This window comes from Eurytemora carolleeae, unplaced genomic scaffold, assembly GCF_000591075.1.
Source record: "Eurytemora carolleeae unplaced genomic scaffold, Eaff_2.0 scaffold47, whole genome shotgun sequence".
Classification (NCBI taxonomy): Eukaryota; Metazoa; Arthropoda; class Copepoda; order Calanoida; family Temoridae; genus Eurytemora; species Eurytemora carolleeae.
The window spans coordinates 505,333-527,105 of NW_019396039.1; the positions used below are offsets into that span (position 1 = coordinate 505,333).

Sequence of the window (21,773 nt, forward strand, 5' to 3'; positions counted from 1 at the left end):
TCCATCTATATTCAGATTGTAATGTTACCTATGTTAGTTGTATTATCTGAATCCATCTATATATTGATTGTAATGTTACCTATAATAGTTGGATTATCTGAATCCATGGCAATCTTTGGCTCGGTTTGATGACGACACATCGGACGATCTAATCAAATGAAAATTCAATATAATTAAAAAATCAAAGCAGTCAAAAACATTAATGGTCACTTTGCTTATTTTTGGTTTTAATTGCCACCATTAAAAGTTTAAGCCGGTGTAACGACAGGGTCTAAATTGGTTACCATACAAGATCTGATCAGGATTTCACATTTTCCAATTTAAATTTCAAGAAAATCAAAAGTATTTTAATGATTATAGGACGCGAAGCGCTCTAAAATCAATATTAGGAACTGAGAACTGTCCTCAAATTTGAATTGGTTAACCCATATTCATCATTGCAACCTTTTCAAATGTTTCAAATTTTGAAAATTTGATCTGACAGAATTAGTAGTGTGAAATATCAAATGTCTATGATATAAACATTTTAAAATGAGAGATAGAGGTAAGTGATCATTTCCTTTTTATTATATTTTTTTGAACATACATTTAATTCTAATGTTGACGATATTACTGGTTGAGTTTCCTTGCTTGTTCTCTGCTCTACACGTGTATCCTCCCTTCCCGCTTTCATCTATTCCCTGCACATACGAATACAATCAAACACACTTACAAGAAATCTGATTGAATTATTTAAATGACCAAATAAAGATAGATCTATCAAAAACTTTTGTTATTACAAGGATGCGCGGTTCACTTAGTCCTTAAATTGACTGTAATTCCATTCGTCCTTTTGGTCGGCATTCCAACCATTTGTAAATCCATCCAATCAGAAGAGTGAATCCCCGGCCGGTACATAAAGTTAGTCAGTCGGTTTTATAAATTGACCAAGCCAAATAGGTTATCAAGTACAATAGATGGCAACGTAGAATTTCTACACTCTCAGTACACCTGTATTCTGACGTCACAAGTGTCCATTCAGTTTTTGTGTCCGACAAAATTGTTAATAATAGTGAAAGTTTTAAAATTCGGTGACGGTGATATGGACCAAACCTCTGTAGAATAAAAAAGTAGATGTTGGGTTGACCCTCGTCAGTTCTAAAGATATAATAACCATCAAAATCGATAAAAAAATTTCAAAAAAATGTTGTAAAAAATTACAAGAAAATAAACAAACAAAAAAGATTATTCAAAATAAATATTTGGGCTGTCAAATGGACATAAGGGAAACGAACTCAGATTATGAGATGGAAAAAAGATAATTTGCAAATATTCACTTTTAAAAAGATGTTTTAAGACAATTATTATTCCTTTAGATTGTTTCTGTCACAAAGATTAAAAACAAACTGTTTAGATGTATGTGTACAGAGTAGTGGTGGGGGTCGATCTATATAACGATAGTGATAGTTTTAGAATAAAGTGCTTATTTTACAGTAAAATAAGTGCAATTAAATGTATTCTTTATTTTCTGTTTTTACACTTTTTTATTTAATCTTGAAAAACATGTCAACTAATGTGAGAAAATTTCGTTTTTCGTTATTACTACGTCGTGTATAATTGGTTCATTTCTCTGTTGCCACCTATTGTACTTGATAATCTATTTGGCTTATATGAAAGTAGTTATAACATGTATTTACTATTCATTAAGAAAAACACATTCCTTTTAACTGTGTAACCTCGNTTTGGTGCATCTCTGGGGTTAGATGAAGATTCACCGTATACTACCTCATGTTTGTTTACATTAGATCTGCGCAACTGTTGTTTATAAAGGGGTTGGGGTCAGGATAACCTTCAATTTGATTGAAAATGTTTCTGTAATGAGGTCCTTTAAGTATAAAACTAAAATCCTTTACTTTTTCAATCATTTTTAACAAGATAATACTACTTTCACAGTTTACTAACTCATGTTTGTTTACATTATAATTCGTTTATAGTGGGCCAACCAATTAAAACAACCTACTCTGGTTAGGCGGGTCCAAACTACATAGTAAATTGTGATTTTTTTATTTGTATTATCTCGTGCTTTGTAGTTGAATAAAATATGAATGAATTAGATCAGCTGCCTTTATTATTGTTGTTACGCAAAAACTAGTTAGTTCTCCAGCAGCCCAAAAACGTCACAGCAAAGTGTACGGAAACCCTTTTCGGGCCAAATGGTATACAATATTGTAAGTCTAAACAATAAGTTGAAAAATGAACTAGGATAAAATACTTAGCTGTAAAGCATAATTTGTAGAAAACTACAAATCTATATAATAAAACAAGACATTCGTATATATGTTGCGTATAGCCGGTCAAACGGCCAGACCGATTGGGTTAAATTTTTTGTGAACACTCATAGATGCCCGCGGGGGTGTTATAGGCTAAAGAAATTCGAAATCTTTTTAAAAAATTTTTTTCTTCATTTTTTCCACGGGCAACAATAACAGAGTTACAATTGTTTCAGAAACGATATGAGTAAAACAGTAATATAAAGATTACATTGATATATAATAACCCGACCTAATATTACATTTTTCGTGGATTCTTACAAAGTAACTGAGTTTTTGTCACAAACTCTACTTTTCTAATCTCTACATCTTAGCTACCCGATGTCGTGTACCTTTGATATTACCAACTATGAATTCTGTTAGAGATAATCTTAGTTTGAAATATCAAAGGTTTACATCATCAGATTGTAAAGATGATTAGACAATTTGAGTTTGTGACAAAAACTCAGTTCCTTTTATTAATTTCTTTAGTTGTTTTTGATATGAAATTTTCATCTGCCTGTGTATTATGCAAATCAATATAAATCCTTGTGTCGGTATGGGCTGTACGATATACAGGGTGTCCCAATAAACACGAGAATTGAGAGAAGACTTGAATATTGTCTTTGATTTCCGATAATTGATAAATTACATAAAGTGCATCAAAAAGGGATTGAAAGTCTAATAAGCTTTCCAGAATAAGGTCTACCTTCTCTGTATCTTAAAAATTGACGGAGATATCAAACATATGAACAGGTTTTTTTTGAGTTTTAACAAATTGGAATCTGGACAAATTTCCAAATATCTCCGTAAATTTTGAAGATAAAAATATGGTAGGCCACATTTTGGAAATCCTAAGACTAGTTTTCGGTGTTAAATGTTTTAACTGTGATACTTCAAATTTATGCTTACAAAATGGAACAAAGACGATATAGATACATGCATAATATAGTTTAACTGATTTTAACACCAAACTTCTATTTATCTGATGTCCATTAAAAAACTCATATCTTCTGATCCCAATATCTTTGCAACCTGATGGTGCAAACCTTTGATAGTTCAAACTTAGATTATTGTATCTGTAATTATTAATAGTTTGAAATATCTAAGGTCTACGACATTTGGATTACAAAGATATAGAGATTAGAAAATCAGAGTTTGTGGCAAAAACTCAACTCCTTTAACAGCTTTTTAAACTTGTATTTAAATAATTGTAAGAAACCCACAATCAACCCAAGAAAAGATAGTGCTATACAGCTAGTACACACTGCACATATAATGTATATATATATATATATATATGTACCTGAAAGTACATATAATGTACATATATGTACCTGAATAACCAAGGATTGGTTGGAAAGCAGGATTCCTGCAGTGCTATTGTGGAACAGTTGGGTTTCCTAAATACAAACTTTAAATTTTTTTCAGATTATTTTGATTCTAAAAAGCCTAAAGCTTTACAAAACATATCTAGGAATTAAGGTTTCCAAAAATACAGGATTGTATCCGAACAAAGAATTTTATCTTTAAAAAAGACTGTTTAAAGAACTCTAGCTGTATCCTGTTTAAAAGATTGTATCCTACATAAGGGATAGTATCCTATATAAAGTATTATATACTGCATAAAGGAATGTATCTTATATGGAGGATTGTATCTTGTATAAAGGATTCTATCCTATTCCTGTATAAAAGATTTATCATGTACAGGATGTATCCTGTATAAAGGATTGTAACCTGCATAAAGGATTTATCCTATATAAAGGATTCTATCCTGTAAAAAGGATTTATCCTAAATAAAGGATTGTATCCTTTATAACGGTATCATGTATTAAATACTTTATCATGTATAAAGAATTGTATCCTGTTAAAAATATTAATATCTTTATAAAGGATTGTATAAAATAGCTTTTCTCCTGTATAAAGGATTGTATCCTGTAAAAAAGATTGTATCCTGTATAAAGTATTGCATTCTGTATAAAGGATTGTATCCTGTATAAAGTATTGTATCCTATATAAAGGATTGTATCCTGTATAAAGGAATGTATCCTGTATGAAGGATTTATCCTGTATAAAGGATTTAACCTAAATAAAGGTTTGTATCCTGTATAAAGGATTATATCCCGTATAAAGGATTGTATCCCGTATAAAGGATTCTATCCCGTATAAAGTATTGTATCCTGTATAAAGGATTGTATTCTGTATAAAGGATTTAATCTGTATGAAGGATTGTATCTTGTATAAACGATTTAACCTGTAAAAAGGATTGTATCCTGTATAAAGGATTTAACCTGTATAAAGGATTGTATCTTGTATAAAGGATTGTATCCTGTATAAAGGATTTATCCTGATAAAGGATTTAACCTGTATAAAGGATTGTATCCTGTATAAAGGATTGTATCCTGCCTAAGATTGTACCCTACCTCATGGTACCACTCTAGTCTATTTACTGGAGGGTTGGATATTATAGAACATTCAAGATACACATCATCTCCTTCCTAGAACAAAAACTTTAGTGGACAAGACGAGAATAGTAAAGATGAGAGTATAGAATATGGGAGTTTAGAGGATGTGAGTAAAGAGGATGAGAGTATAGAAAATGGTAGTATAGATCGGATGGGTGTATAGAGGGTAGGAGTGATGAGAATGAAAATGGTGATAGTTAAATGAAGGATACATGAGAATGAAGGATAGAAGGATGGACGAAAATGAAGGAATGAAGAACTGATGAGAATGAAAATGGTGATAGTTAAATGAAGGATAAATGAGAATGAAGGATAGAAGGATGGACGAAAATGAAGGAATGAAGGATGGATGAGAATGAAGGAATGAAGGATGGATGAGAATGAAGACGAGAACGTAAACACGGTTTACCTTTATCTCACTGGGATCCAAGGTTCTCCCAAGGGAGAGACTCAATCTCGGTTTATCTGAAATAATGAGAGGAACCTATATATTCATCTGACCTGGAGATTTATCTTACAATCCTTCCTCTTCATACTCAGCATGATAGCACAGTAGCAGGAACTGAGTTCTTGCTACAAACTCTATAATTCTAATCCTTTTCTCTCTGCGACCAAATAGTCTAAACCTTTCAAATTTAAACTATTAGAACAGAATTTATAATTTGATGTCATAGGTTACATTGCAAGAGTTGCAAAGATAAACGGATTAGAAAATCAGAGTTTGCAATCTCAGTTTCTTTTAAATCTCAAAGATAAGAAAATTTTAAATACCATTCTACCCAAAAGCAGTATCGGAAAGCCCATCAAATAACAAAATGAACTTGAAATGTATATTTGAATACTTATACATATTCCCCTAAATTCTGAATCACAATGCTAATTATCTAAGATTAGATTATTTGTAAATTATAAATAGATACTTACACATTACAGATATATTCCATTGATCCTCGAGCGCAGTGCCGGGCATATTTTCATTGTATCCTCGACACGTGATTCCTTCGCGGTTATCCCCTTTTCCTAGATTTAATTTTTATTTCATATTTTTATTCAACTACAAAGCATGAGATAATTAAAATACAAAATCACAATTTACTATGTAGTTTGGACCCGCCTAACCGGAGTAGGTTGTTTTAATTGGTTGGCTCATTATAGGGAATGAGTGTACAGTGTACATTCTAAACATAATAATGATGATAAATCAGGAAAAAGGGCCAGGAGGTGGTGAGGAGGTATAAGGGAAAGGGAGGGTACTAAGCAGAAGGGTTGGAACAGAGGTTAACATATGATATTAAAATCATGTTTATGAACTACAGGGTGAAGAAGATAGATGTTTATCCAAATAATACAAAGTTTTTTTTTTTACAGATAAAACTTTCATAACTATATAAATAGATCTTGGCCACTTTTCTTTTTAATGATTTTGCAGATTTAGTTTCTTTCAGCTCTAATTCAATCGAATTCCATATTTTTGGAAATAAAGCAGAGGGAAAACATTCTAGAGTTTTAAAGAGAACCCGCTCAAGTTTAAATTATTTTGTTCTATTTGGTTCAGCTAAAGAATTAAACATATCCTGGAAGGAAGCTGGAAGGTTTTCATAAAAGTATTTATGCATAAAAGAATAGATATATCCCATTTTCCTAGATTAATAGATACACATCCTTCTCCTAGATTACAAGATATATACCCTTTTCCTAGATTAATGGATATACATCCTTCTCCTAGATTACAAGATATACACCCTTTTTCTAGATTAATAGATATACATGATCCTTCTCCTAGATTACAAGATAAATACCCTTTTCCTAGATTAATGGATATACATCCTTCTCCAAGATTACAAAATATATACCCTTTTCCTAGATTAATAGATACATCCTTCTCCTAGATTACAAGATATATACCCTTTTCCTAGATTAATAGATGTACATCCTTCTCCTAGATTAATAGATATATACCCTTCTCCTAGATTACAAGATATATACCCTTCTCCTAGATTACAAGATATATCTTTTCCTAGATTAATAGATATATACCCTTTTCCTAGATTAATAGATATACATCCTTCTCCTAGATTACAAGATATACATCCTTCTCCTAGATTACTAGATATACATCCTTCTCCTAGATTACAAGATATACATCCTTCTCCTAGATTACTAGATATATACTCTTTTCCTAGATTACTAGATATATACTCTTTTCCTAGATTAATAGATATACATCCTTCTCCTAGATTACAAGATATATACCCATTTTTTAGATTAATTGATATATACCCTTCTCCTAGATTACAAGATATATACCCTTCTCCTAGATTACAAGATATATATCCTTCTCCTAGATTACAAGATATACATCCTTCTCCTAGATTAATAGATATGAATCCTTCTCCTAGATTACTAGATATATACCCTTTTTCTAGATTAATAGATATAATCCTTCTCCTAGATTAGATATACATCCTTCTCCTAGATTACAAGATATACATCCTTCTCCTAGATTACAAGATATATACCCTTTTCCTAGATTAATAGATATATAACCTTCTCCTAGATTACAAGATATATACCCTTCTCCTAGATTACAAGATATACTTCCTTCTCCTAGATTACAAGATATATACCCTTCTCCTAGATTAAAAGATATAAACCCTTCTCCTAGATTACAAGATATATATCCTTCTCCTAGATTACAAGATATACATCCTTCTCCAAGATTACAAGATATACATCCTTCTCCTAGATTACAAGATATATACCCTTCTCCTAGATTACAAGATATATATCCTTCTCCTAGATTACAAGATATATATCCTTCTCCTAGATTACAAGATATATATCCTTCTCCTAGATTACAAGATATACATCCTTTTCCTAGATTAATAAATATACATCCTTCTCCTAGATTACAAGATATACATCCTTCTCCTAGATTACAAGATATACATCCTTCTCCTAGATTACAAGATATATATCCTTCTCCTAGATTACAAGATATACATCCTTCTCCTAGATTACAAGATATACATCCTTCGCCTAGATTACAAGATATATACCCTTTGTTTTATATTAATCTATACCTGGAGTAAAGGTGAGAATACTTGTCGTGATAGAACCAATAGGATTATTCTGAAAAAAAATAAAGATATATTAAGTAATCATGATTTAGGCTTGATTAATAATCTCCTGAACTAGTATTAAACCTACCTGAACATGAATATCCTAAACTAGTATTAAACCTACCTGAACATGAATATCCTGAACTAGTATTAAACCTACCTGAACATGAATATCCTGAACTAGTATTAAACCTACCTGAACATGAATATCCTGAACTAGTATTAAACCTACCTGAACATGAATATCCTAAACTAGTATTAAACCTACCTGAACATGAATATCCTGAACTAGTATTAAACCTACCTGAACATGAATATCCTGAACTAGTATTAAACCTATCTGAACATATATCTCCTGAACAAATATTAAACCTACCTGAACATATATCTCCTGAAAAATTATTTAACCTATCTGAACATGAATCTCCTGAACAAGTATTAAACCTACCTGAACATGAATCTCCTGAACAAATATTAAATCTACCTGAACATATATCTCCTGAACAATTATTTAATCTATCTGAACATGAATCTCCCGAACAAGTATTAAACCTACCTGAACATGAATCTCCTGAACAAGTATTAAACCTACCTGAACATGAATCTCCTGAACAAGTATTAAACCTACCTGAACATAAATCTCCTGGACAAAGATTAAACCTATCTGAACATGAATCTCCTAAACAAGTATTAAACCTATCTAAACATGAATCTCCTGAACACAGATTAAACAGCTACCTGAACATAAATCTCCGAAACAAGTATTCAACCTACCTGAACATGAATCTCCTGAACAAAGATTAAACCTACCTAAACAGAATCTTCTGAACTAGTATTAAACCTACTTGAACATGAATCTCCTAAACTTGTATTAAACCTACTTTAAAAAGAATCTCCTGAACAAGTGTTAAAACTACCTGACCTCCTGAACCTAGATTAAACCTATCTGAACATGAATCTCTTAAACAAGTATTAAACCTATCTGAACATAAATCTCTTGAACCTAAAAAACCAACCTGAACTGAATCTCCTGAACCTAGATTAAAATTATATGAACATGAATCTCCTGAACAAGTATCGAACCTACCTGAACAGAATCTTCTGAACCTAGATTAAACCTACCTGAACATAAATCTCATGAACAAAGATTAAACCTACCTGAACATGAATCTCCTGAACAAAGATTAAACCTACCTGAACATGAATCTCCTGAAAAAGTATTAAATCTACCTGAACAGAATCTTCTGAACAAGTAGTAAACCTACCTGAACAGAATCTTCTGAACAAGTATTAAACCTACCTGAACATGAACCTCCTGAACAGGTTTATCTCCAATAAACCATCGTATTCTAGCTGGTGGTTCACTACCCCTCGCCTGAACGTATCCAAGGATAATGTATCGTATTTTATTATAAAGAAAGAGGCGATAAATTGTATCTAGACAATAATAATAGCTGCAGAAGATCCCTAGACCATATTTTCTATATTATTATCTTTCTATCAACATGTTTTACCACCTTTATATATTTAATATCTTTTTCCTTCATCGCTTACCTGTCTAGATAGCTTACTGGTTATCTCAACGAGGTTATAGTATATAGAACTAATTGTACCAATAATTGTAAAAGCCACATATTCCACTTACTTACTGTGAAAGCATACTGCATATTTGATTTTCATACTGTATGATTAGACTATAATCTCCTTACATCCTTTATATGTAAAACATCTTAATTGTACACTCAAGCTGAATAGCAGGACAGGTAGTTGACTTCCAACCCCCTGGCCTATCTCGATTTTTAGTATTATATCTATTATTATCTATCTTACTGTTGCTATCTTTCTCTTCTTCTAGCTATACATCTAACTAACTGAAAAGTTACAATTTTATTCTTCTGGTAATTACATCTATCCAAATAGATTATCAAGTACAATAGGTGGCAACAGAGAAATGGACATATTATACACGACGTCACAAGTGTCAAATATAACAAGGAAAACAAAATTTTCTCACATTAATTTACATGTTTTCCAAGATCAAATAAAAAAGTTTAAAACAGAAAATAAAGAACACATAAAATTTGCACTTATTTTACTATAATATTAGCACTTTATTCTAAAATTATCACCATTATTAATTATTTTGTCGGACACAAAAACTAAATTGACACTTGTGACGTCAGAATACAGCTGTACTCAGAGTGTACAAATGCTACGTTGCCATCTATTGTACTAGAATCTATTTGCATCTATTTAGCTTAAAATCTTTAAACCTAGTCTTCTAGCTATTTATCTAGCTAGCTTAAAAGTTATAAACCCAGTCTTCTAGCTATACAACTATCTATCACCCTAGTCTTTTAAAACTATTTATCTAGCTAGCTTAAAAGTTATAAACCCAGTCTTTTATTTATGCATAATTATCATGTCTGTTTCTATCCAATAAAAGTCCAAACAGCTAAACCGATAGGTCCTGTGACCCCAGGGTTGGTTTATGGTTGGTAAAGATGTTGGAGACTTTTATGAATAGCTGTCATCTTAGTTATCTGAGCAGTCTTTCAGGGTTATAGATATCTTTAAATCTTTCTATTTGATTCATGATTAACAAGAGATATTTCTTTCTGTTATTACCTCACAGATGATTTGAACAGGTTTTCCCTCAACCAGGAATTCAGCTTTATGCAAGATTTTTACTGTCTCCGGTCGTACTAAACATTTGCTCGTACTAGACAGTTACATTTGGTCGTACTAAACAGTAATATTTGGTCGGACTAAACACTAACATTTAGTCGGACTAAACAGTAATATTTGGTCGGACTAAACAGTAATATTTGGTCGTACTAAAAAGTAGCATTTGGTCGTACTAAACAGTAACATTTGGTCGAACTAGACAATTACATTTGGTCTTACTGAACAGTATTATTTGGTAGTTCGAAACAGTAATATTTGGTCGTACTAAACAGTAACATTTGGTCAAACTTAACAATAGCATTTTGTCGGACTAAACAGTAATATTTGGTCGGACTTAACAGTAGCAATTGGTCGGACTAAACAGTAACATTTGGTCGAACTTAACAGTAGCATTTGGTCGGATTAAACAGTAATATTTGGTTTGAGTAAACAGTAATATTTTGTGGCATTAAACAGTAACATTTGGTCGTACTAAACAGTAGCATTCGGTCGTACTAAACAGTAGCATTTGGTCGTACTGAACAGTAGCATTTGGTCGGACTAAACAGTATCATTTGGTCGGACTAAACAGTAATATTTGGTTGTACTAAACAGTAAAAAAAAGACATTTAATGTAAGGAGGTCGCAAAACGATGGAAACATTGATTATGAATTAATTCTTTTTCTCCATCAAATTTTCTTGTTACTTTTTTACTCTAACTTTAGCTGGCTAGCTTCAAAATAGAATGTTCTGGTTTGAGCATCACTAACTCTTTATCCCATTTTTAATTATCATATCAATATACGAATAGTAAACATATCTCACTATAATCCCCATAGAAGGGGGTTAGTCATTCGGTGTACAGTCCCGTTTTGTCTTATATAGTCTGTATGTGTACTGTACAGCATAAAAGTCGTCCCGGTACTTGAAAAGAGGAGTTTGCATGTGATCTATATCAAAACTATGTTAGAATTTTAAATAAATTTAGAATTAGATTTTGAATAAACTTACAGTTCATTCTGATTGTAACTGTTCTTGTTTTTGGTTCGTTGATTTCATTATTCTTTGCTACACAGCTGATCTTCTTATTGTTCATTTCTCGACCCAACCTGGACATATAAAGGATAATTTTCAAAAGTACATTAAAGGGACTGTAGGCGTAATTTTAAGTGATTTTTAGAATGTTCCTTTAAACCTTTGTCTGATTAATAATGAAGGAGATATGTTTCTTTTTCTCTTTGAAAATTGATTATTTTCAATTGTAATTTCTCATTAGGAGTGACTTGCAGATGTTTGCTACTATACAATGGAGAAAATTGAGAGAATTCAACAAGTTTTAAGACAGAAAATTGGGGGTCACTTGAAATTGCAGCTGCGGTTCCTTTAAAAACTCTTTTTTTGTACCAACCATGATATATGCTTTTTTTGATTTTTGAGTTTTCTCTCTGGGTCAAATAAGATATATGTTTCGAACTTGTAGTTTTCAGGATTAAAAACAATTTCAATATGTTAGAATCTTTCCCACTTTCTAATCCCAATATCTTTGCAACCCAATGCCGTAGACCTATTTCGTACTATTAATTCTATTATATCAAATTAATCTCAGTTTGAAGTTTTCACCATCAGGTTGCAAAGACAAAAGGGATTAGAAAATTTGAGTTTGCGGCAAAGACTCAGATTCTTTAGTTTAGCTCGTATTAACGTTTTTGAGCTATACAAACGAACTAGACAATATAGTTGGAGGATGGTTTCTTTTTACCTGGTGTATCTCAACCTGTTGGTAACTATATCCCGTCCAGGAACTCTGTTAAAGGACTCATCAACAATATCATCTCCGATATACCAGAATACAGAGGGAGCTGGTCTACCTAGATATACAGGATAATCTCCGATATACCAGATTACAGAGGGGGCTGGTCTACCTAGATATACAGGATAATCTCCGATATACCAGAATACAGAGGGGGCTGGTCTACCTATATATACAGGATAATCTCCGATATACCAGAATATATATACAGGATAATCTCCGATATACCAGAATACAGAGGGGGCTGGTCTACCTAGATATACAGGATAATCACGATATACCAGAATACAGGGGTGACTGGTATATCTAGATATACATGATAAACTTTACTATTTTCTGATATACCAGAATACAGAGGGATATGTTCTATATTAAAAAACTAAGAAATTGAGTCTTTGCCACAAACTCTGATTTTTTAATCCCAATATCTTAGCAACCCAATGTCGTAGACCTTAGATATATCACACTATTAACTCTGTAAGATCAAATAATCCAAGTTTGGAATATCAAAGGGTTTCACCATCCGGTTTTAAAGATATGAGATGAGAACATTTGAGTTTGTGACAGAGACTCAAGTTCTGATATATCCCAGTTTTCTTTAATTAATCATTTTCCAATTGAAAGAATTGAGATCATGTCAATGCTGTTGTTAGCTCCGATATAACGTGATGTAAGACGATTAGGATTATCTTGATCCTGGATAATAACCCGGAGTTTCCAGGGATAGAACTGTCATTGGATTTATTTATGTTGAACCGGGGAGGGTTTATTTTGAATGATAAATCAGTATAAAGCTTGGGTTGGGATTTATTCAAGATCTATAAAAGGTTTCAATCTTCTCCGACACAAACACACACACAGACAGACATCTAATAAATAACTTGATATCAATATTGTCAGCGGACATTGTTGTTATTAATTATAGAATAGGGATGTTATTACCTATATCTATATCTATAGCATGTAGCAAGTTATAGTTTTAGACTTTTCATGATTTAAATTAATATTCTAAAATTACTGTTTGTTAGTAAAAGCGATTAAAAGTTAAAAATAGATATACACAACAGTCCAATTTCTCTTTTTCTATCTTTAGACTTGAACCCAAGTTGACCGATTATTCAGGTCAAACCTTTCATACATTTTAGTATTAAAGAAATTTAACATTATATCAAGTTAACAACAAGGAAATAAATAATTGTCGATAATGAACCAATAATGTATTATGAATAACCCTGTACTTTATTTTTGTAATCGTAATTGTTATCTAACAATATAAATGATAATTGTTCTGGCATCAGTTTCATCAGAAGACCCAATCTATACAAGATGGTGACATAACCCTAGGATCGAGCCTGCTCTATCTAGGCTGCGCTGCTCCAGTCTGACTGCTCCATCCTGGTTCAATTCTTCTCTTCCCTGCTATCTTCAACTCTGTGAACTCAAATAATCTACTACAACTTATGATGTTTCTTCTGTTCTCCTGTTTTTCCATATTTCAATAAATCTTTGAATTTGCCCCAGTGCAACAAGCAAGGGTTAAAACTTGCAAAGAAGCTTCCCATAAATCAAAAATAGGTTCTTTGGAGTGAAATGGGACAAACATTCCAATAACAATTCTGTATTTTTAGTAATCAATTTTTTTTATTTTTAGCCCGCTTTTTTCCAACTTTTAAGAGGTTAAGGAAAGTTTTTAATGCATCTTGTAATATTTGAATTAACTTGTTAAATTTCCTATATCCGATTTGAGATGTAAAAATCTTGTTGTATAAAATAATTCCATCAACTAGGAATTAGAAAAAAAGATTTTGTGGCAAAGACTCAGTTCCTTTGACATAGCATAGCTAGAGCAAACTAAATTAATAGAATACGCAAGTTATTCTTGTTTTAAACTATGCCAAATTTTTAACCCTTGAGAAAATATATGCAAAGAAAGAAAGCAAAAACAAACCAAAAAGATTAGCAACACTAAATAGACTATATACTAAATAAATGCAATAGATGAAAATGCAACATTAATCATAGCAGAAGTTCTATTTATTTATTATTTGATTTAAAAAAATCCTTTTCTTGATTATTTTGTACATGTATTTTGAATATATTGGATTGCATTAACTGTATATCTTCGCAGTTTCCTTTCCTGTCCTCTTCTTACCTTATTTCAACTTTCAATGTTTTTATAAATGAAATAAAGAAGGTTTTTATCCTTGATTCAATAATAAAATCCTCCGGAGTTTAAATCTCCACGATTCTAATTATTCTGAAAGTAAATGATAAATGAAGTCGACCAAGTCTTGAAAATCAGCCTTAATCTTGTGGCTAAAATACCACTCTGTATGAACAAATTTACAGCACTAACGACAGTTTAATCTCCGATGGACGGGGTTTAGTTGATCAGTAATAAAAGTTCTACCTCCATGAACCTGGCAGAGTAATCTCAGTTCTTCTCCCTCGTTGAACGGTCCAGCGAATGCTCCACGAACATCTGTTAGTTCGTCTTCAAGTATTTGAGGAGCATGCGGCTCTTCTGCAACAACAAGATAAGTTCAGTTTTACAAGTTATAAAGCTTGAGTTAATATACATTATACAGTGAGACACATAAAACTATGGAATAAGAAGATTACATTTTATAAAGCTAATAGTTTTACCATTAGCTGAAAATTTGAAATTTTACAAAATTCAATGCACATGTTGCCGTGTTTCATGTTTATCGGGCCAATTAAAATCAGGACTTGAGTCGTTTCAATTTTCCAATGCAAAGTTTTATGCGAAACTTACCAACAATTGTAAGGTTTAGTTTCATGTTTCTTGTCGGAGAGTTTCGATAGTCCACTCTGCACCTGAATATTATGAAGACGATATTACACTCATCCTACGCGGCATTAAAAGTGTAAGATGCGCAACTCAAACTTACCAATATTGCACGTAGTGAAGTAAACCGGTTTTGAAACTTATGAATACTGCACAGTATGGTTCAGTTTTTAGAAAACCGAGCAGCGGATAAGTTATAAGATATTTGGATATTATTTTGACTGAGCGATATTTTTGACGTAGCGTCCCTCCAATCACCAAATGTCACAAACATGGTTATTACAGAAACTTTGGTGGTTTTTTGAGAGGCAATTTTATTTAACAACAAGGGAGCCGTTGATACCAACGATTTTTTATGGAGACGTTCAAGGTACAATATATTTAGAAATCATTGTTAATTATTTTACGTGTTGTAGACGTGTAAAACCTATCAGATGACAAATATGTAAATCTTTTTTTAATAATATTAATAAAATTATACCTGTAAACCCCCTGATCTACCATACTTATATTTGAGATTATAAGAGCTGCAGGTTTAGTTCCAACTCTGAAATGTTATACAAATATAATATCAGACAAATCATGTAATTGAAAATATTCGAAAATATTTCTTTAGAAATCCACCCTTCTGTATGGGTGATATTTACCTGAATGTTCCTCTTCTACCGAAACCGAATGGAGGATCTGCAGACCAATGGTTTGCAGTTTCACTAGGTCTTCCCCTTTATAAAAATATTAATAAACAAATATATATATTTTCATATTCACCCTCCCCTCTCCCTTTTAAAAACACACATTTGCTCTTTCAATTTAAATTAATTTACGAAATATCAACTCATTATTAGTTGTAGATTAACTTACCCCATGTAAAATTATAATCTTTAATTGTAAATTTATTTACCCAATGTGGAAATTATCCTCCATGATAGTAAACTAATTTACATATATGAAAATTATGATCTACAATTATAAATTGATTTACTAAATCTCAATTGAAATATTTTACCTGATATCAAAACTATAAAGAGGTTTCCCTGCTAGATCTCTATACCAGAGAACAAGGTAAACACTGTCTCCGGGATCTAAATAGAAGACAGGTCGCACTCCAGGTTCTATATAAAGTACTGATCAAACTCTAGGATCTATATAGAGTACAGATTAAACTCTAGGATCTATATAGAGTACAGATCAAACACCAGGTTCTATATAAAGTACAGATCAAACTCCAGGATCTATATAGAGTACAGATCAAACTCCAGGTTCTATATAGAGTACAGATCAATCTCCAGGATCTATATAGAGTACAGATCAAACTCCAGGATCTATATAGAGTACAGATCAAACTCCAGGATCTATATAGAGTACAGATCAAACTCTAGGATCTATATAGAATTTTTTTTAAATAGAGAAATGAGATTTAATATTACAATTTTGGTTTCCGATAGCCTAACTCCATTTTACTTAAAAGTTCCTGGTTCTGTTTCATAAAAAATATGGTTAATTATTATTAATAATATTTTTAAAAATTTACATTTTTTCTTTTGAACTTTTAAATTGTAAAAAAGATTCATTGTGTACTGTGCATTCTGTAATTCAAAATTAAAACTTTTTGTGTGTTTTTGTTTTGTTTGTTTAAACTAAACATTGCTCTACAGATTCAGATCAGAGCAACAATATAATTCACGCTGTTCTAGGTTTACCTTGTCTTTTATTCCCTCCATCAAGCTTTAAACTTTGTAATATTGTAAATTTGAAAAGAGTGGGACCCATGAACTTGGAATAGAAAGATGACATTTCGGTAAAATTAATGTGTATTTGATTTTGTTTGATTCAAATGAGCAAAAGTTATAATCATGGAACGAATGTTGAGAATGGATTCATGAATTGGATACAGGTTGGATTTGATTGTTGATCCAATCTGGATACGAATGGTAAGGATGGATATTAATGTTAAGGTATGATTCAAATGTGCAAAAGTTATAATCTTGAATACGTATGTTGAGGATGGATTCATGAATTTTATATTTGTTTGATTTGATTTTTGATCCATTCTGGATATGAATTTTAAGGTTAGATACAAATGTTAGGGTTGGATTCAAATAAGAATGTTGAGGATAGATTGTTGATCTAATCTTGATACAAATGTTAAGAACTATGGATACTTATTTGAATCCAACCTTAACATTCATATCCAGAATGGATCAAAAATCAAATCAAACAAATATCCAATTCATGAATTCATCCTTAACATTCGTATTCAAGATTATAACTTTTGCTCATTTGAATCAAACCTTATTCAGTTAAGATGACACGTAGAGTCAACTTTTTCTAGTATTTTCCAGTATTTTCCAGTGTTTTCTATTTCTACCTGGAGGAGATATATCACAGGGAAGCTCAGCATCACCTCCAATAACAGCGGAGACATCGACGACCGGAACTAAAAATATCAAGATTCTATTATTCAAGAATTAATAATACAGTTTCTGGATATTTTGTTATCCTTTCAGTTTTAAGATTGTGACATTGAATATCAGGTCAGGTCATAACATGACATACTAAAATAGGATTAGAGCTGTCAGAAATTTGCGTTTTAACTAAAATTTGATAGCATGAACAAAATCCCATGAAGTCACAAAAAATAACGTCTCATATACGCTGACATCCACTCCTGGTGTAAATCAATAGAGGAAAGTTATTATTATTGTCAATTCCTAGAAGATATGACGGCAATGTTATTCAACTAAAATTTATATTTATAATAAAACGTATGCACTGGAAGTTTTTGAATGTGTTTTGTGTTTTTGTGCAGTTGTGTCTGCAATGCGATGGTGTGCAATTGTCTAGTTTTGTATTTGGGCGTTAGGTTTTACTGGACTTAAGTCGTCACGGTTCTGTTAGCTTTGGACAGCTAACACTAATAAACTGAAGCAGAACAACTAACGGCGGCTTTTGTAGCAACAAAAACAAGGAATGGTCGATTAACCACTGACTCACTAGGTTTATTATCATCCTCATATTCTCCTGTAACTGGAAACTCTAGATCTGTAGCTGTATCCAGGATTAGGGTTTGTGGAATGATCTCTCCAGAGATAGTTTGAAGGAGCAGGAACAGGTTTAGTATTTTTATCATCTATACTTTGAGTTCAAAATATGATAAATTGATAATATTAAATGTTTTTAAAGAAACTAGGTAATTTAATTTGCATCTTGACTTGGAAGTCAATTATTTTCTACATATTAAAAGCTTTTATCAATGTTTTTTACAAAATATTGAAGCAAATGATCAATATTCCTTACAAGATATTGAAACAAATGATAAATGCTCCTCACAAGATTTTGAAACAGTTGATCAATTTTCTTCAAAAGATATTGGAACAATTGATCTACGTTCTTCTAAAGATATTGAAACAATTGATCAATGTTTCTCACAAGATATTGGAACAATTGATCTACGTTCTACTTCCACCTTTCTTTATTGTCTCTACTCTCCAAGCCTACAATGATAAATATCTGTTTAGAAATTGTAAAAATATGGAAATATACAAGTCGAGGAGCAGAAAGGAACTATTTTGAATATTATGCTAATCTTGGGTAAACTTTTCTCCCATTAGTGTGTGATAAAAGATTCCAAGTTTTGTCTCATCTTATTATTTCTCAACTTGAGATAAATTGTGAGCTGTGACATGGTTGCAACTTGAAAGAAACTTTACTACAAGATCCTAATAATTTGTTGGTTTAGGCTTCTTTACAGGATACAAGGATACTGGATATATGATACTGGATACTGGATACTGGATACAGGATACAGGATACAGGATACAGGATAATGGATACTGGATACTAGATACAGGATACAAGGATACTGGATACAGAATACTAGATACAGGATACTGGATACTGGATACTGGATACTGAATACAGGATACAGGATACAGGATACTGGATACTGGATACTAGATACAGGATACAAGGATACTGAATACAGAATACTGGATACAGGATACTGGATACTGGATACAAAATACTGGATACAGGATACAGGATACTGGATACATACTGGATACAGGATACTGGATACAGGATATACTGGATACTGGATACTGGATACTGGATACTGGATACAGGATACTGGATACAGGATTCTGGATACTGGATACAGGAGACAGAAAACTTGATACAGGATACTGAATACAGGATACAGGATATAGGGTACAAGATCCAGAATATAGGATATAGGATACAGAATACAGGGTTCAAGATACTGGATACAGCCTGATACAGGATACAGGATACTGGATACAAGAAACTGGATACAAGAAACTGGATACAAGAAACTGGATAAATGATACAGTATAGAGGATACAGAACAACTTATACAGGTTACAGGATAAATTATACAGAATAGAGGATACCTAGAACTAATGATACAGGAAACAGGATACAGTATACAGTAAAATACATACAGGAGACAGCATATAGGATACAGGATACAGGATACAGGTTACAGAATAGGATACATAATGCAAGGACAGAATAATGGATGTATCCCTCTTTCCGTTGTCAACAAATACTTCAGTATATATTAAATATCCCATATTTATGTGATGTAGGATGAAACCCAGAAATATTACAGAATTAATATCTTATTGTTCAAGTTTTTTTCTAATTTGAAATAATATTCATACGCACAGCAATTAACATCGGAGGGTTCAGTCAGCTCTATAGTGGAGCAGGGGCCTGGACAATAACTTCCGTTTAAAAGGTCAAATCATGTCAAAACAGAGTAACTAATCAGCTACTATACAAGGGGTGTAAGGGGGCAATACCCCAGACTGGACTCCTATAGGGGGCAACGTCCCCCCCCTTAGAAATGTTAGTTTCCCCTCTTAAAACTGAAGAACACCAAAATGTGTTTCCCATAGGGACTATAGACTTAATTTTCATTTATTGAGTGGAATGTCGGATTCACAACGATACCCTTAAACGCTTTGTCCGATCAAGCATCAATTAGATTTCCTTGTTTCTTTTTTGAAAACTGATTATTTTTAATTTGGGTTTCTCTGCAAAAGTGACTTGTGCATCTCTACTTTTGAAGAAGGGGAATGGAAACTAACAAAAGTAACACCTTAAAGTTGAGTTATTTGTTTAAAAATTTTTTAAAATTCAATTTGACTCTTTACGCTTCCTTGCGTAACTCCTTTTTTCTACGAAAGCAAATATAGGAATGGTGTTGTCATCGGGTTTTTTTTGTTTATTAAATAGTCTTTTTGTTCCGAACATTTTGAGCTGAAACTGTTAGAGCTCATTGAAGCTTTTTAGGTAATTTCCTAGTAAACGATTTTTGACACCCCCCCCCTCCTATCATTTTTGTACATACATGCTAGGCTTCTTATTACTGAGGGGGGGGGGAGGTTTAAAAATCTTATAATAGGAATTTACAGCTTTTTCATATCGGTCAACGGTCACGCCGTTTAGAACGGAACGGATTAAATTCTAAAAAGTTAGCCCTGTAATCACGGTTGCCTGCAGGAACGATATATCCTGACTATCATTTGTATTTTTTTTTGATTGGGACAGAGCTAGCTCGTTATAAAGAAGTTGGACTGAGAGAGCGAGAGTTGCTGTTCGAGAACAGGAGCAACTTTTATTTGGTTATCAACTCAAGTACGGTTTATTTCAAGTATATTTTGAGGATAAAATATCTATATACCAGGGGGGAGGGGGGGGGAGTATTCAATATTTTAACGGAGATTCCAGTTTAAATACTTCAAATAAATACCAGTTTTTAAACAAAATTTATCCAGTTACGTTCAATATTGGAATTTTGTGACTCTCCTTAGGTCTAGGCTGCCATTATGTGCTTAAATGATCTTCCATGAAGCCTTCTCTAGCAGGACTGAGATATACAGGTTTGGCGGCAGGACGGGTTTGGCGGAGATTTCTCCTTCGGAGAAACGGGATCAGATCCCGGGTCGGCGAGAGACGAAATCCCGTCGGAGTAAATATATCCTGCACCCTTGAACCCCAAGTTTAATGTTACATAAAATGTGTACATACACATATATATATATAATTCTTTCTTATGTTGGGATGCATTATAAACTATATATACTCAAACTTCACATATCTTAACTTATTTTTTTTTTAAATATTTAGAATTCAAAATATATTTTTTGTTTCAAATGATTTTAGAAACTTAAACTTATTTATACTTTAGGCTTTATGGAAGATCAGTTTGGTTGGTTTTCATTAAAAATGTTTTTTTTTGTAAAGTGATTAATCTCACAGACAAAGCTTTGTACAACTGAAGTATGCACCCTCCTATAATAATTGAATATTTTTAATGCGTTCTTGAAATCCGGAAAATTATTTAAATGAGGGGTGAAAATAATTGCGTAGTTGCGTAATTGTGTTTAAAAATGTTTCTTTTAAAGGAATTTTTCAGCTTTTTGAAAATACATGCATATAAAATCCTAATTTTTTATTTTTTTTTTAGAAATAAATACATGTAAAAAAGTCTAGGAACTGCAGATTATCGTCTAAATGAATTTTTAAATAAAAAGTTCATTCTTAATTATAGTATCCTTCAAAAAATTATAACCTTTTATCGA

General features: G+C 32.1%; 1 protein-coding gene across 1 annotated transcript in view; it reads right to left on the bottom strand.

Annotated features, from left to right (window-relative positions):
• The window catches only part of LOC111699943 (protein turtle), a 34,053-nt gene extending 13,003 nt beyond the window's left edge, over window positions 1-21,050 (bottom strand). Inside the window, exons 1-19 of the mRNA XM_023470741.1 lie at window positions 20,998-21,050; window positions 18,157-18,292; window positions 17,531-17,599; window positions 16,169-16,244; window positions 15,810-15,884; window positions 15,644-15,709; window positions 15,130-15,191; window positions 14,764-14,877; window positions 12,303-12,411; window positions 11,555-11,652; window positions 10,504-10,580; window positions 9,176-9,250; window positions 7,837-7,885; window positions 5,678-5,773; window positions 5,163-5,218; window positions 4,712-4,786; window positions 3,626-3,691; window positions 587-680; window positions 80-148 (exon numbers count right to left, since the gene is read on the bottom strand). Of these exons, the coding sequence (XP_023326509.1) occupies window positions 80-148; window positions 587-680; window positions 3,626-3,691; window positions 4,712-4,786; window positions 5,163-5,218; window positions 5,678-5,773; window positions 7,837-7,885; window positions 9,176-9,250; window positions 10,504-10,580; window positions 11,555-11,652; window positions 12,303-12,411; window positions 14,764-14,877; window positions 15,130-15,191; window positions 15,644-15,709; window positions 15,810-15,884; window positions 16,169-16,244; window positions 17,531-17,599; window positions 18,157-18,292 (1,462 nt within the window). The 5' untranslated portion in view covers window positions 20,998-21,050. The remainder of the gene's footprint in view (window positions 1-79; window positions 149-586; window positions 681-3,625; window positions 3,692-4,711; window positions 4,787-5,162; window positions 5,219-5,677; window positions 5,774-7,836; window positions 7,886-9,175; window positions 9,251-10,503; window positions 10,581-11,554; window positions 11,653-12,302; window positions 12,412-14,763; window positions 14,878-15,129; window positions 15,192-15,643; window positions 15,710-15,809; window positions 15,885-16,168; window positions 16,245-17,530; window positions 17,600-18,156; window positions 18,293-20,997) is intronic.
• Window positions 21,051-21,773: the final 723 nt, after the last annotated feature.